At 43.9% G+C, this 16,882-nt stretch overlaps 1 protein-coding gene across 3 annotated transcripts in view; it reads left to right on the forward strand.

Moving 5' to 3' along the window:
* Nucleotides 1-16,882, forward strand: part of LOC132823029 (copine-1-like) — a 95,223-nt gene that overhangs the window by 70,271 nt on the left and 8,070 nt on the right. For 2 of the 3 annotated variants that reach the window (XM_060836566.1, XM_060836567.1), the window contains exons 6-13: nucleotides 1,402-1,485; nucleotides 4,320-4,409; nucleotides 6,434-6,532; nucleotides 7,802-7,888; nucleotides 8,401-8,460; nucleotides 13,796-13,929; nucleotides 14,035-14,089; nucleotides 15,168-15,219. In XM_060836566.1, the coding sequence (XP_060692549.1) occupies nucleotides 1,402-1,485; nucleotides 4,320-4,409; nucleotides 6,434-6,532; nucleotides 7,802-7,888; nucleotides 8,401-8,460; nucleotides 13,796-13,929; nucleotides 14,035-14,089; nucleotides 15,168-15,219 (661 nt within the window). Of the gene's footprint in view, nucleotides 1-1,401; nucleotides 1,486-4,319; nucleotides 4,410-6,288; nucleotides 6,385-6,433; nucleotides 6,533-7,801; nucleotides 7,889-8,400; nucleotides 8,461-13,795; nucleotides 13,930-14,034; nucleotides 14,090-15,167; nucleotides 15,220-16,882 lie in introns of all 3 variants that reach the window. The other variant, XM_060836568.1, reaches the window with a different exon arrangement.

A 16,882-nucleotide genomic window follows, 5' to 3' on the forward strand; every position in this document is an offset into this window, starting at 1 on the left:
AATGAATTGTTCTCTCACAAGAACACAGACATGAAATGCTGCAGATTTTGCTTTCACAGCAAAATGGAAATATATTACAAAAGGCTGGTAGTTAAAATAGAATAATCTAAACTAACAACTTGTAATTCACATTTTAAACATGCAGTAAAAGCATGATCACATTAATCCCAAAACATTCTTTTATAAGTTGAAATGAAACGAAACTGCTTCATATAATCCCCACAACAACCCAAAAACAGTTCCCAAGACACACTTTGTATGATGCATGCACCTGTATCAAAAATCTAAGTCAGTTTGAATTGTTTGCGACTTCACCTTTTGGACTCTGAACTGTGATAGCTTCTTCTTGGAATGACCACACACCTGAGCTTCACTGGGCTCAGCTTTAAGTAGCTTCAGGGTTTTTATCTCAACACTTCTGATCTGGGGCTAACGTAGCCTGTTCCCTTCAAGGTAACAGATTAATTGTATCTGTCAGCCCCTTCTCGGGGGCAGTATTGCAAACATCCAGTTTGATAAATTTCTCAAGCTCAAAGTTACACATCGAAATTTAGGAAATAAGCACAGGAGTAGGCCATTCTGCCCCTCAAACTTGCTCTGCCATCCAACGCGATCATGGCTGGTTTGGACCTGGCATCAACTTCTCTTTCTTGCCAGTGAAACTAGAAGTCACTCCCCCTCAGCTACAGGCATTTCCCTTAACCTTAAACAAAAACAGATTCCAGAACAAAAACACACGTCTTTGATGCCCCATTATTTACCAGGCTGGTCCATGAAACAATATAAACAAAAGACAATTTAGTAATGCACCAAGTCCATTCACTCTACAGCCAGTCTTCAAAAGCTAATTAATTGCCATGGTTACAGAAATACTTACAAGTTAATAATTGACTTCAGATAGAGAAAAACCTACAGGTCACATTGCTCAAACCCTGCTCAACCAATCTGAAGGCTGTCTTTAGGTAGTCTTAACTCTTGATGACATTAGGTTTCAAAATAATAATCTCTCTGCTTTGAAAAGCAACATTATCTTGCACAGCTAAAAATGTGCACACATGATTTTTCCAAGCTGCAAAACTCTCCCAGCCTCTCAACTATTTAACAGTGCCAGACTTCTACTTCCTTACAAAGTTCAAAAGAAAAAAAATGGTCCCTTAATAGTTCCAAGCCAAGGTAGTCCAGGTCGTTGTGTTCCTAAGCATCTGCTCCTTCAGGGTGGTAGTGGTTGTGGGTTTTGAACATGCTGCTGAAGGAATCTGTGAGTTGTTGCACTGTGTCCTGTAGATGGTACATACTGTTGTCACTGGGTGGGATGCCAATAAAATGTGCACATGAAAGTTAATTGGAATATTTTGCAATATTTTGTTTGGTGAACTTTATTTTATTTTTACCTTTTTAAAGGATTTCATGGGGAAATCTGATCCATTTCTGGAGCTCTACAGGCAGGGAGATGGTGACAAATGGCAACTAGCGTACCGATCAGAGGTAATGACGTTTTAATATAACCAAAACAAAGTGTAATGTTCCCCATTGATACAAGCTGCTTGACTCCAGATTGCCTGTGCAGACACTCAGAGTTAACCCACTCTGTTTCCCTTCAATTCTTCCTTCCATTACATATTATAGATAGCTGTATATAGTATATGTTTTGTGTATAAATATATAGATTAGCATTCTGTTGCATTAAAATGTTCTGAAAGTCTGAAAAACTACTTCTTACTTTAATATTGATGAGAGGTTTGGGTGAGTAACTGAAGATATTTCTGGAAATAGAACAAAGAACATTACAGCGCAGTACAGGCCCTTCAGTCCTCGATGTTGTGCTGACCTGTGGATCCAGTTGGAAGCCCACCCAACCTAAACTATTCGCATTTCATCCATATATTTATCCAAAGACTATTTAAATGCCCTTAAAAGTTGGCCAGTCTATTATTGACCATGGGGTTGAGTGTTGTGTAACGGGTAGTGGAGTGACTTTGTTTTGTTTATGTAGCTTTGCTCTCTGCTTTCACCATTTATCATTTGACCTGGTGAGAAACTAGTCCAGGTAGGCTTTTCTGGATTGCTGTCTTAGAGGTACAAGAGTCATAGAGTCATACAGCATTGAAGCAGGCCCTTCTGCTTACCATGTCTATGCCGACCAACAAAAACCATCTACCTGTACTTGGTCCATAGCCTATTAAATCCGGGTATTTTAAGGGCTCATCCAGATGCTGCTTAAATGTTGCGGGAGTACCTGCCTCCACCGCTGTCTCAAGCAGCACATTCCATATTGCTACCACCCTTTGGGGGAAAACATTTCTCCTTAGACATGTCTACCATAGGGAAAATATTCTCTTAATCTACTTTGTCGATGCCTCTCATCAAACCCATCTCTGGTCTGTCATTACGTTGACCAAGATATTTGTGTTCTCATTACCCCCAGGAGAGGTCCCAGAGGGCAGGTGAGTAGCTATTGTTGTTCCTCTGTTCAATCAGGGAAATAGGGAGAATCCTGGAAACTACAGACTGGTGATGGTCATGTTGGTGGTCAGGAAGCTGTTGGACAGAATTCTTCGGGATAGGATTTACGAGCGTTTTAGAAAGGCATGGATTAATTAGGAACAGTCAGCATTACTTTGTGCTGACTTGATTGACCACCTTTGTCACCTCAAAAAAGCCAATAAGGGTACGGCTGTGGATGTTGTTTACATGGATTTTAGTAAGGATTTCAACCAGGTCTCTCATGGTAGGCTCATCCAGAAGACTAAAATGCATGGGATCTACGGTGATGTGGCTGCCATAGAAGGCAGAGGGTAATGGTGGAAGGATGTTTGTCAGGCTGGAGGTCTGAGACTGTTGGGTTTCTGCAGAAATCCATATTGGGACCTCTGCTGTTTGTGATACCTATAAAACTGACTTAGATGAAAATGTAGATGGTTGGGCTAGTAAGTTTGCAGATGATACAAAGATTGGTGGAGTTATGAATCATGTAGACAGTTTGTCAAAGGATATAGTGGGATATGGATCAGCTGCAGATATGGGCGGAGACATGACAGATGGAGTTTAATCTGGGTAAGTGTGTGGTGCTATGCTTCGGGAGATCAAATGTTAAGGAAAAGTATACAGTTAATGGCAGGACTCGGAACAGTATTGATGTACAGAGGGATCTTGGGGTTCAAGTCCATTACTCTCTGAAAGTGGCCCCACAAGGAGATAGTGTGGGAAAGGAGGTGTATGGCATGCTGCCTTCATTGGTCGGGGAATTGAGTACAAGAGTCAGGATGTCATGGTGCAGCTTTATAAGATTTTGGTTAGGCCACACTTAAGAGTATTGTGTTCAGTTCTGGTCACCACAATACAGGAAGGGTGTGGAGGCTTTGGAGAGGGTACAGGAGAGGTTTCCCAAGATGCTGCCTGGATTAGAGGGTATGAGCTACAAGGAAAGGCTAGAAAAACTCAGGTTGTTTTCTCTGGAGCGGTGGAGGCCGAGGGGAGACTTGATGGAAGTCTATAAAATTATGAGAGGCATAGATGGAGTTAAGAGTCAGAATCTTTTTCCTAGAGTTTAAAACTGCCAACCTGTCTGATCCTTTCATATTAGGCAATCCCAGTTAGTGTTAGCAATATTGAAATCCCCTACAACTATAGCCTTGTTTCTCTCGCACCTCTGTGATTGACCAGTACAGTTACTGCAGAGCTGTAGTTTGGGGTGAGCACTCTAGTTTGAGAAGTCACTGGACTGGTTGCCAGTGAAAACCAGCAGTTCCAGTTCAGCCAGTCACTTAAAGTTCAGCTGCAGGACCTTCCGAACCATCCCCACAGATGGTATATGGGATTTCCAGCACCGATATGGACTGTTCAACAACAGGGATGAGAGTCTCGAGTTACGTGGATATGGTGAAGTTGAAACTGTTCTATTTGGAGCAGGGAAGTTTATGGGGGGGAGAGAGTGTGGATGTAGTGACTGGAATTAATCAAGTCATTAGGGAAATACAGTTCCATTGACAGGCAATATGAAGGCACAGTTACAAAGTAACTGATAAAAGAACCGGAAGTGGTTTTGTTTTTGTACTCCATTGTGATCTGGAATGCATCCCTGAGACAGTGGTGGGAACAGACTTAACAATACTGTTCAAGAGAGATTTGGATGGAAGTTGAAGAATAAATATTTTCAGTACTGAGGAAAGAGGAGGAGTACTGGGTAGCTCTATCAGGAGTTAGCACAGACGTAACGTGCTGAATGGCTTCCTGTTCTGATTGTGGCTTCTTGCAGGGAAGGATGTCGACACTGGTTCTGATGTTCTAACAGCATTCTCTTCCTCTACTGTTGGTTGCAGGTTATTAAGAACAATCTGAATCCGAACTGGAAGCCTTTCTCTGTCTCTTTGCAGTCGCTGTGTAACGGAGATATGCAGAAGCCCATTAAGGTACAGCTGCTGAGTCCTTTTCTGTGGAGCATTCCCGAGTTTCCAGGTGGTTCTGTTTGGGAGCTGACCCTTTAAGTAGTGCAGGAATTTAAATCTGTGCCCAGTGACTGGGGAGCTACTGTCAGGAAATGGACCCTTCAATGGAGCTGTAACTGGAGGATTTCATTTATTCAAAGAGTGTGGTGCTGGGAAAGCACAGCTGGTCATCCGAGGAGCAGGAGAGTTGAAACATCTGGCATAAAGCCTTCATCAGGAATCAGGATCCTGCTGCAATCGGAACGTCTCCAGCCCCACACTCTTTGACTCTGATCTCCAGCATCTGCAGTCCTCGCTTTCTCCTGGTTTCATTTACTGACCAGTTAATGCATCTATTTAAATTATGTGGTGTTCTGCTGCCCTAGGTTTACCCAGCTCCTTGGATATTTCATGCTCTGAGTCATGGGAGCAAGAGGAAGCAATTCAGCCCCTCAAGCCTGCTCCAGCACACAGTGAAAGCATCTGTACTTTCACGCCATCTCACCTTGGTCCAGGTTACACATCAAAGATACTCTGGATTGTGGTTATTGAAAACTTTTGAAGTGCAGTTTGTCTGAATGGTTACCTGAGCCTCTGGTATAAAGCTGAAAACGTGTTGCTGGTTAAAGCACAGCAGGTTAGGCAGCATCCAAGGTGAAGTTGAAACTGTTCTATTTGGAGCAGGGAAGTTTATGGGCGGGGAGAGAGTGTGGATGTAGTGACTGGAATTAATCAAGTCATTAGGGAAATACAGTTCGATTGACAGGCAATATTCCTGTTCCTTGGATGCTGCCTGACCTGCTGTGCTTTAACCAGCAACACATTTTCAGCTCTGATCTCCAGCATCTGCAGACCTCACTTTTTACTCTCTGGTATAAAGCCCAGCAGCCTGCTCCCAGCTCCTCTGTTAGCTCCTGTTGGAACTGGCTACACACTTGTTGTTGTTTCAGTGGTTCTGGACAGTGATTTACAGAAGGGCAGAGTAATGTAAGAAGTGGGGATTTAAATTCTGAAGGGGCTGGGTAGGATTGGTGCTCGGAGATTGTTGTCACTGGGCAGGAAATCCAAGATCCGGAGCCCAGGCCTCAGAGTCCTTTCCGACTGGGGTGAAAGTCTCTTTGCTCACTGGGTTGTGAATCGTGTACATTCGGTACTCCAGTGGGTTCTGGATGCTCCGCCATTGAAAATATTTGAAGCTGGGTTAGAGAGAGTTTCGGACTTTCAGAAAATCAGGTGTGGGGAGGGGGCATGAAAGTGGAATGAAAGCCCTAGATCAGCCAAGCTTGTGTTAAATGGCAAAGTGGGCTCAATAGTCTGAATGGCCTATTGCTCCTATTTCTTCTGCTCTGCCTACAATTATCTGGGTACACCAGCTCTCTCTTCAGGCAGCTCTGTTGGTCAGTGCATTGTCCACTCTCTGATTTTCCACCCCAGTTCTGTCTGTTCTGGGTTACCTGACCTGCCGTTGTGGAATATTCCAACCAATCTCAATTCCCCTCGATAGGGAAAGGATTTGGGCATTGGAGGTGAGCAGAAAATCAGCAACTGCTCACCACTTTCACCCTGGGGACTTGTACTAAACACTTGTTTGTGCTGACGTTGGATGGAGATGGGAAAGTGTTCGGCTGTGATGCTTGCGCAGTTAAATAGCTTTTCACCAGTCTTGGTGCACCAAGTGATTGATGACTGAAGGCTGTGGATCTCAGGTGCCCCACGTCTCCCCTCCGCTGGGCTGGGAGTGCATCCTGGTGAGGTGAATCATGAAGCTGCCGTTTCCCTTTTTGAAAGGGAGGCCATCTTCATCTCTGTGACCCTCGTTCCCCCAAACATATTCACGCTGCACTTTGTGTTTGTTTGATGTTAGGTGGCTATTTACGATAAGGATGAAAGCACAGGCTCCGATTTGATAGGGGAGTGCACGGCTCCTGCTCAGAAACTGTTGGAAGCAAAGGACCAAGTGGTGAGGCCCTGTCTAACTCTCCATCTTGGCTGTCCCCTTTTCCCTGTAGGTGACCTGCTCTGACTATGATGGTGATGGCTCTCATGATCTGATAGGCCTTTTTGAAACTAACTTCTCTAAGCTACAGGAAGTGGAAATGGGGAATCCGGTGAGAACCTTCTTAATTTCTCTCTCAAACCTTTACGTTAGGTGACATATGCTTTTTTATTTAGAACCCCCCCTTCTTCACAGACCCTGTGTTGTGCTGCGGTGTTGTTTTCTGTTTTTGCAAATTTGGCTTGTCCGTCCTGTAAACTTCTGGTTTTGTTTGCACCTTCCCACACTCTTCGTTCTCTTTCAGGTGCTTTCTTCCTCCCTCACTTCCTCTTTCCCTCCTTCCCCACTTCCTCTGCGCCTTTTTAGGGGGAGGTCAGGTTAGTCACAGTGGGTACAGCTCCGCAGAAAGAAGAACTGCTCACTTGAGCACAGGGTTTTCTGGTGAGGACTTGATCTCAGTCCAAGAGGAGACAGTGGAGATAAACAAACAGGAAAACAGAAACTATGCAGATTTGGGGATGATGCTGGTTTCAGGCTTTCAAGAGAGCTTTGTAACCAAAATAGAATATTCCGCCCATTAAAGAAGCAGCTGGTGTCAAGCTAGGGCTTTCAAAGCCTGCGGATTGTAGTTGGAAGAGAAGGTAGGAGATCCGCCGGTCTGGTCCCTGACAAAGAGTTGATAAGAGTCATTCCATGTCACACAGAAACAGATCTTTCAGCCTAACTCATTCATGCTGACCAGATATCCTAAATTAATCTGGTCCCATTTGCCAGCACTCGGCCCACATCGCTCTTAAACCTTTCCTAGTCATAAACCTCCCATCCAGATGCTTTTTTAAATGTTGTAAGCTCATTCCATACACACACCACCCTCTGCATGAAAAAGTTGCCCTTTAGATCCCTTACAAATCTTTCCCCCCTCACCCTAAACCCTCTAGTTTTGAACTCACCCTACCTTGGGGAAATTAGCTTGTCTATTTACCCTATCCATGCCCCTCATAATTTTGTAAACCTCCTATAAGGTCACCCCTCCGCCTCCAACCCTCTGGGGAAAGTAGCCTCAGCCTATTCAGCCTCTCCCTATAGCTCAAGCCCTCCAACCCTGGCAACATCCTTTTAAATCTTTTCTCAACCTTTTCAAGTTTCACAACATTCTTCTTGTAGTAGGAAAATGACAGCCATTGTGGAAAAGGTCATCAATACCAGAGAGAGGTGAAGCCATTGGGGTCTAGAGATGGTCGGCAGATTAGATGGAAAACGTGTTACTGTATCTAGCTGAAGGAAGATGGGTGATGGGAATGGAGTCTAGGTCTGGAGTGAAGAATTGAAATGTGTGATTATACAAAGTGCCATTTTCTGATTGGTGTGTTTTCCCCTGAAGATTGAGTTTGAATGCATTAACCCAGAGAAGAAAAAGAAGAAGAAGAGCTACAAGAACTCTGGCATTATTCGGGTTCGATCTTGCAAGGTATGTAAATCCTGAAATAAACTTCCCAGGAAGTGTCTAAATTTGTGGAAGAATCTACTCATTGTTAGAACCATGCTGCTCCCTGATCCCATTATAAAATGTTAACGGCCTTCAGCATTAGCTGCACTGGCACAGCTCCAGCAGGAGACCATTCAGCCCCTCCACAGCTCCAGCAGGAGACCATTCAGCCCCTCTGGCCTGCTCTGCTGTTAAGTTAGATAATGGTTAATCACTAGGTCGATTCTGTTTCCACACCTTGATTCTCTGCTCTAATAAAAATCTGATATCTTCACTTGTAGCTTTTAATTGGCTCTCAGTACCTCTACATTTTTTTTTGGTTTACATATGAAAAGGTGCCTCCTGATTCCATCCCTGAACAACCAAACACTACGTTTGCAATTCTGTCCCCTGTCCTGGAGTTCACTGCACAGGGAATAGATTCTGTCTCTGCCCACATTTTCAGAGACCAGCAACCACAAGTGGTACTAATTCCACCTTGTTTTATTTAACAGCTGGAAACTGAATACTCCTTCCTGGATTACGTTATGGGTGGATGTCAGATTAATTTCACAGTAAGTAAATTTCAATGGTATTTGAGTGAGTTTGAATGCAGTAAGGTAGTGGTTTAGAGAGTGGGCTATTCCTAATCTCTGTCTGTAGTTGTGACGTAATATCTTACAGGCCATGTACTGAACTGGAGGCTGAAATTGATAGTTTTGTACAGTGGTTGATACTGGAGAACTTCCTATTCTAATGTGTACAGGTCAGAAACTAAAATCCATGAAAGTGCATCTCCTCAGTAAACCAGAGAGTAAGAGTTCAATTCCCAACCTGGTCGTTTCAGAAGGTTGATACAGTTCGACAAAGCCCACAAACAAAGGGACCATGAAGTGAAAGTGACCATGAAGATAGCAGAGTACACCTGGTTCACTGATACCTTAAAGTGAAGGAAAACTGCCCATCCTTCGGCAGGTTAGGTTTGTATGGGACTCCAGTCCTGTACCAATTACCTACAGTTGGCTCCGCTATAACGCGGGAGTTCCGTTTTCATGCAATCCTGTGTTATAAGAAAATCACAAAATAGCAGCACTATTTAAACTAATAGGACCAGAACCGCATTATAAGCAATACAGACTTTAAAGGTTTACACTTTAGAAGCAGTGTCCCCGATTTGTCAATTGTGTTATAGCAAATTGGCATTAATGAAATGGACCTTATAGCAAAATGACCTGTACTTTGGCAGCATGGGTTGTTGGGCTGGAAACTCAAGGAAAACCTGAAGGCAGTAGGAAACAACAATTGCATCGGAAATCTCTGTTTGAAATTCTGTCCACAATAGTTTATTTTACCCCCTAGTTTCAGTCCCACCTCCCTGTACATGCACTGATCAGTGATTAATCTCTCTGACCTGGATCAGTTGGAGAATAGGCTGACACTGGTCATTAGCTTACCTCTAAAGTGACCTCACAAACCTCTCTCAGTCTATAGCTCCCACCTCAGGAACTATACACAGACAATTAATATTAACATTACTTTGTTCAAGGGTGTGGGCATTTATATTTAAGAAGATAATTCGGTCTCTCTGGTTTGAGTGAGGCTGATACAAAAGGTCAGGATTTTTTTGTGTGCAGTGTTTGATTTGGAAAGTGTTGCTTTTCTTCCTTTAACAGAATGAAGTGAGGGTCAGGAATGTTGTGGGTTTTGGCCAGTCGGTCTAACAGCATCTGGAACGAAAGATGGCTCATGTATTGTGTGGACATCCCTACTGAGGGAATCAATCTCTTTCAGTATTCTACAATTATGATGGTGTTGCTATCACGGAGACATGGCTGAAAGGGGGACAGGGTTGGCGGCTAAGTGTTGTGGGATATTGATGTTTTAGAAGAAACAGAAGAGGAAGCAGAAGTAGTGAGGGAGTTACAGTACTAGTCAGGGAGCAAATCACAGCTGTGTAGAGGGAGGGCACCCTTGGGGGTACTTGCAGCAAGGCATTATGGGTAGAGCTCAGGAATAGGAAGGGTGCAGTCACAATGCTGGGATTGTACTGCAGAGCCCCGAGCTGCTAGTGGGTGATAGAGGAAGAGGTATGTAGACAGATTCTGAAAAGATGTGAAAATAACAGGGTTGTTGAGGTGGGTGATTCTAACTTCCACTGTGTTGACTGGGGTTCACTTAATGCTTAGGGTTTGAACAGGGACCAATTTGGTGAGTCCTGGAAGGTTGTTTGAAGCAGTATGTGGGTAGTTGAATGAGTGGGCCACACCGGATTTGGGGCTGGGAAATGAGCTTGGCTAGGTAATCAAAGTTCCAGTGAGAATGTGGATTGGGAGCAGCTGTTTGAGGGTCAATACATACCTGACATGTGGGAGTCTTTTAAGGACCAGTTGGTTAGAGTGCAGGATGGGCACTGTGAAAATGAAGGACAGGAATGGCAGGAATTGGGCACCTTGGATGAGTGGACAAATTATAAGCTTAATAAGAAAAAAAGGAAGTGTACTCCAAAGGGCTAGACAACAAAAAAATAGACAAAGCGATTGAAGAATGGAGCTCAAAAGGAGAATCAGGAGGGCTAAAAGGGGCAATGAAATGTCTTTGGCCAGCGTGGTTAAGGAGAATCACACGGCATTTTATGCATACGTTGGAGCAAGAGGGTAGTTAGGGAAAGAGCAGGCCCACTCGAGGATAAAGAAAGGAGGTTGTGTGGAGTCAGAGGAAATGGGTGAGATCCTTAAAGAGTAATTTACATCGGTATTCACCTAAGAGAGGGATGTTGACGTTCGGGAAAGGTGTATGAATACTCATAATGAAGGAAGAAGTGCTGGTTGTCTGGAAATGCATTAAGGTAAACAAGGATCTCCCAGAATACTGTGGGAGGTAAAAGTTGAAACAGCTGGGACTTAACCAATATATTTACATCCTCTTTGGCCTCAGGCGAGGTTCCAGAGGACTGGAGAATGGCCAATGTTCCTTTGTTTAAGAAGGAAACCGAGATAATCCAGGGAATTACAGGCCAGTGAGCCTGACATCAGCAGTGGGAAAGCTGTTGGAGAAGATACTGAGAGACAGGATTTATTCAGATTTGGAAATGAATGGGCTTGAATGGGTTTCTGCAGGGTACGTCATATATCACCCCTTTGAGTATTTTGAGGAGATGACAAAAATGATTGCAGAAAAGGCAGTGGATGTTGTCTACACAGACTTTATCAGGCATTTGATAAGGTACCTCATGGCAGGCTGCTACAGAAGGTAGACTCTCCTAGGAGCCGGGGTGAGCTGGCTAGATGGATACAGAACTGGCTCAGTCATAGAAGACCAAGTAGCGATGGAGAAGTGCTTCCCAGAATTTAGTAACTAGTGGTGTCCCGCAGGGGTCAGTGCTGGGACCTCTATTGTTTGTAATATGTTTAAACGATCTGGAATAAAATATAGGTGGTCTGATTAGTCAGTTTGTGGATGACACCAAAATTGGCAGAGTTGCAGATATTCTGCAGGATTATCAAAGGATACAGTGGGATATACATAAATTACAGATTCTGGCAGATGCAGTTTAATACTGACAAATGTGAGGTGATGTGTTTTAGAAGGTCACATATAAGTGTTAATATTACAATAAATGGCAGAACCCTGAGGAGCATTGACATATAGGGGGATCTGGGCATATGGGTCCACAGATCCCTGAGAGTGGTAACACATATGGATAAGAACATAGAACATTACAGCACAATACAGGCCCTTTGGCCCTTGATGTTGTGCCAACCTGTGGAACCAATCTGAAGCTCATCGAACCTACGCTATTCTATTTTCATCCATATGTCTATCCAATGACCATTTAAATGCCCTTAAACTTGGTGAGTCTACCACTGTTGCAGGCAGTGCGTTCCTTGCCCTTACTACTCTGAGTAAAGAAACTACCGCTGACGTCTCTTTGTATCTGTCACCCCTCAATTTAAAGCTATGCCCCTTCGTGCTAGCCATCACTATCCGAAGAAAAAGACACTCTCTGTCCACTTTACCTAACCCTCTGATTATCTTTATATGTCTCAATTAAGTCACCTCTCAACCACCTCCTCTCTAATGAAAACAGCCTCATGTCCCTCAGCCTTTCTTCATAAGACCTTCCCTCCATACCATGGAACATCCTAGTGAATCTCCTCTGAATCCTTTCCAAAACTTCCACATCCTTCCTATAATGCGGTGACCAGAACCGTACGCAATACTCTTGTACAGCTGCAGCATGACCTCATGGCTCTGAAACTCAATCCCTCTACCAATAAAAGCTAACACACTGTATGTCTTCTTGACAACCCTATTAATCTGGGTGGCAACTTTCAGGGATCTATGTACATGGACACCGAGATCTCTGTGCTCATCTACACTACCAAGAATCTGAATATTAACCCAGTAGTCGTTACTGTTGGTACTCCTTCCAAAGTGAATCACCTCATCCTTTTCCACATTAAACTCCATTTGCCACCTCTCAGCCCAGCTCTGCAGCTTATCTATGTCTCTCTGTAATCTACAACATCCTTCGTCGTTATCCACAACTCCATTGACCTTAGTATCGTCTGCAAATTTACTAACACATCTTGCTACGCCCTCATTGAGGTCATTTATAAAAATGACAAACGACAGTGGACCCAAAACAGATCCTTGCAGTACTTCATTAGTAACTAAACTCCAGGATGAACATTTTCCATCAACCACCACCCTCTGTCTTCTTTCAGTTAGCCAAGTTCTGATCCAAACCACTAAATCATCCTCAATCCATGCCTCCGTATTTTGTGCAATAGCCTACCGTGAGGAGCCTTCTCAAACACCTTACTGAAATATACACCACATCAACTACTTTACCCTCATCCACCTATTTGATCACCTTCTCAAAGAACTCAGTAAGGTTTGTGAGGCATGACTAACCATTCTCAAAACCATGTTGACTATCCCTAATCAACTTATTCCTTTATAGAGGATAAGGTGGTCAAGAAGGCATACAGCAACCTTGCTTTCATTGGCCGGGGCATCAAATATAAAAATTGGCAAGTTATGTTGCAGCTGTACAAAATTTTAGTTAGGCTATTTTTGGAAAATTGTGCGCGGTTCTGGTTGCTACACTGCCAGCGGGCATGAAGGTTTTGGAGAGTGTGCGAGGAATGTTTACCAGGATGCTGCCTGGTTACTGAGGAGAGATTGGATACTCTCTCACTGGAAAGACAGAGGCTGAAGGGTAACCTGACAGATCCACAAAATTGAGAGGCAGGAAAGTCAGACGCTTTCTCCCACGGTGGGAAGGTCAACCACAAGATGGCACAGGTTCAAGCTGAGGGGGGGACAGTTTTGAACAAGTCAGTCTCTTGTGGTGTTGATAACTGTGAGGAGAAAAGAAGGGCCAGCATCAGGTGAAGTGGAGCCAGATGTCGTTTTCAGAGTGGATCAGATCGATTTTAGTCTCCATTATCTCCATTGCTAGAACATGGTAGGCTGTGAACCAAATGCAGGTAAATGGAGTCTGTGTGGTTTGGTGTGTGTTAGTTGGCATAGATGTAGTAGGCCAAAGAGCCTCAGTCATAGAGTATGACTCCATCAAGTTAGTCACTCCTTGACTTGACTTGACTTGATTTAATATTCATCATTAAATTTCAAAACAGTACGGAAGAAGAGAGCGTTGGTTTGATGGAGGGTACAGGAGGCTGTACAATTGAGACACTGTAACAGTGCTACAGGTGGGAAAGTGGCATTACAGCATGACCTGTTTATTTTGGAAACTTCTAAATGTGGGATGTCGGAGTGTTAACAGCAGGAGATTTGCAAACAGCACGTGCATATGGACTTCAGAATTTGTATTTCTGGGAGTGCAGTTTATGATGTTGCATCTTTTCACTGAATGTATTCCACAACTTTCCCCTTTCTCAGGTCGGTGTCGACTTCACTGGATCAAACGGAGATCCCCGCTCCTCAGACTCGCTACATTACATCAGCCCGAGTGGAGTCAACGAGTACCTGAGTGCCATCTGGTCTGTCGGCCAGGTTGTGCAGGATTACGATACGTGAGTTCCTTGTTTTCAGGACACTGCTGGCTGGTGGATTAATGAAATGAGAACCCACTGAGTGTATTGAGTTCTGCCTCATCATTGCTCTCCCTGTGTCCACAGAGATAAGCTGTTTCCTGCATTTGGGTTTGGGGCTCAAGTTCCTCCCGATTGGAAGGTAAGAGCAATGGAGAGGCACAGCCCTGGGTTTGCAGGGGTGGTGCTGTGTCTTATGCATTGCATTGTTACAAACCTTCCCCATGTTGCTTTCTGCTTATGATTTTTCAGTTATGATACTGAAATGCATTTACCATGGAAGAATTTACAATGTAAATATCATTACTACATTCTCCACGCAGATTTACTGCTGCATTTCATAGAATCATATGGAAAAGGCCCCTCAGCCCATTGAGTCTGTATCTTGTTTTTAAGGTTGAGAATGCCACATGGAATATCTGTGACCTAACTGTATCAAAATGAACACTTTTATTACTTGACTGACTGCTCCTGAGTCTGCAACCTGACTTGGTGCACTAAACTAAAGCGTGCCGCTGTCTAACCACCATTTCTGAAAAGTTCACAACATGCAAAAACTTGTCTGTTGAAGAACATCAATCCCCAGTATCTCTGAATGTCCTTCTGAACTGGGGCTATCGATCTGAAGCTAACCACCACATTATATCCTTGAGCTTCCAACAGAGAAGCTGCCACACCCCAGTGGAGCTCCGGCACCTTAGGCTGAACAGTTATGGGTCTCTGGGTCAGCTGTGTAGGGCCATCTGCTGTTTGGACTGTTGTCACCTTACCCAATCCCAGAAGGAGGCCATTCAGCCTATCATGTCTTCACCAGCTCTTTAACTGAATATTACAACTTCGTGACCTTCTCCTGCTTTTGTACCATAACCCTTGCTCATTGTTTCTATATAAATAATCACCCACTGGCCTCTTAAATGCTTCAATCATGCATCCTAATGAAGAGCTTATGCTCAAAACGTCGACTCTCCTGCTCCTTGGATGCTGCCTGCCTGACTGTGCTTTGCCAGCACCATACGTTTTGACTCCATCACACATGCAGGCAATGTGCTCCAAGCCTGTCTTATCCTGTGATCCAGGAGTGAGACTGATCACTGAGTAATGTAGGTACAAGGCATTGACCCAATGGGAAGGGGTGAACCTGGGGGTGTGGGCAATAGGTTGGTCAGAGAATTTCAGTGAGGAAGATTTTAAACCTAATTGTTGTTTCCTACTTCCTGCAGGTTTCCCACGAGTTTTCCTTGAATTTTAATGCCACCAACCCATATTGTCAAGGTAGGAGATTTCTCCATCTGTCTGTTTGAGGTCATGGAGTAGAAAGGAAGGCAAGTGTAGCGCAATGTGCTTTTTGTTCAGTGTCTTCCTGCTTAATTCTGGCAAGCTTGTCTGTTGGGTTTGGCTTTCATTTCATCCATAGCCACCTCCGTGTTGTGGTGATACTGGGTACAGTAAAATCACAAGTCACCCATGTAGGCATTTGTTTAAATGGAGCTTTGAGCTAGCACAGAATGCCCCTATGTAACCTGAAATGCCATACCAAAAATACAAATGAAAATGCAGTGTCCCTGGCATTTTTCACATACTCAAGTTATATTTTAATTTGTCTTCCAATGGCCTGACCTTGTACAGTACGTATGTACCATCCTTGTGTGTTCCACCCACAACACCATGCCCCACATTCCCCCCTCACTGCTTTGAGGGCCGATTGGTGAAGGTTGTTAACTCTGGGATTGAGATGGGCAGTTCATGTTGGAAAATGTGAAACAAATTGAGGATTGGGAGGGGACAGCATTACATTTGGTGTTCAGAATATTCCAAGATATGAGTTGGAGAGATGCATTTCCTATTCCTTCTCCATCCCCTGCTCCTCAGTGGCTCTGCTGCCAATTGGAAACCATTGAACCTTTCTCAGTTGCTCCTCCAGTGTATCTGATCACAGCCAGTCGAAGCCATTAGAGTTTGAATAACTGTGCAGTAGAAAGCCTTGCCTCACTCTCGAAGCCTCCCCTCTTCGTACACATTGAGGGTTATTGTGAGATTTACATATTATTGATGTTACAAATAGCACTCAGTCTGCCTCCCATCAAACAAAGCTGTATCACTTTGGCTTCTGAAACTGAAGGGATTAGCCGTTGGAAGCTGAGCTTTAACAATTCCCTTCCAATGAGTTTTGATATAGTGCTAATGAAATGTCCAGTTGCTTCTGTTTTGTTCCAGTGACTTGACATGGGATTGTATTCATATTTTTGAGACTATATACGTGGCCTCTCCTAAGTTTCCAGGATAACAGAGTAGCGTTTTGTCAGTTAATGGTATTCAGGACTGTGGGAGGCTGCCATGCAGTCATGGATCAGCCATCCTTTAATGGAAGGGCTGTTTCAGAGGCTGAATGACCTCTCCTTATTGTTGTTCCTTGAGGTGTCTCAATGTTTTTATCACCTGGTTCATTCTAAGGGGAGAAGATTTGCACCACGTTCAGAAATCCACTTTCAATCTCATCAATTCTGTGTAAGGAAATTCAGTCTGTCCCTAAAATTTCTTTTGGCAACATTTATTAGCCCACACCTGGCCAGTCAAATATTCCCCCTTCTGGAATATAATGAGCCTTTCCCATCCACTGCTCTCAAACGCTGTTAATGGCAAGAACATCCAATCGGCTGCAATCACTCCAGCTTCTACAAACTACAGAAGCGAGGGTTTGACTTTGAGGTCTTTGTTGTCAACAAAAGTCCTACCACATAGAGTTTTTGTTGTCTATGTACTGTTAAGAGACATGGACTGTGCACCAACATCAGTAACACCCTCACCACATCCTCCAAATTGATAGAGAAGGGAATCTACAAATACTGCATCACACGTTAGTGCAACACTGAGGGCCGAATGGCCTATTGTGTGCTGTTATATTCGATGCTGTCCTTGGTAAGCCAGCTCCATTGGT

Source organism: Hemiscyllium ocellatum, chromosome 15 (genome assembly GCF_020745735.1).
Source record: "Hemiscyllium ocellatum isolate sHemOce1 chromosome 15, sHemOce1.pat.X.cur, whole genome shotgun sequence".
In the NCBI taxonomy this organism is placed as follows: Eukaryota; Metazoa; Chordata; class Chondrichthyes; order Orectolobiformes; family Hemiscylliidae; genus Hemiscyllium; species Hemiscyllium ocellatum.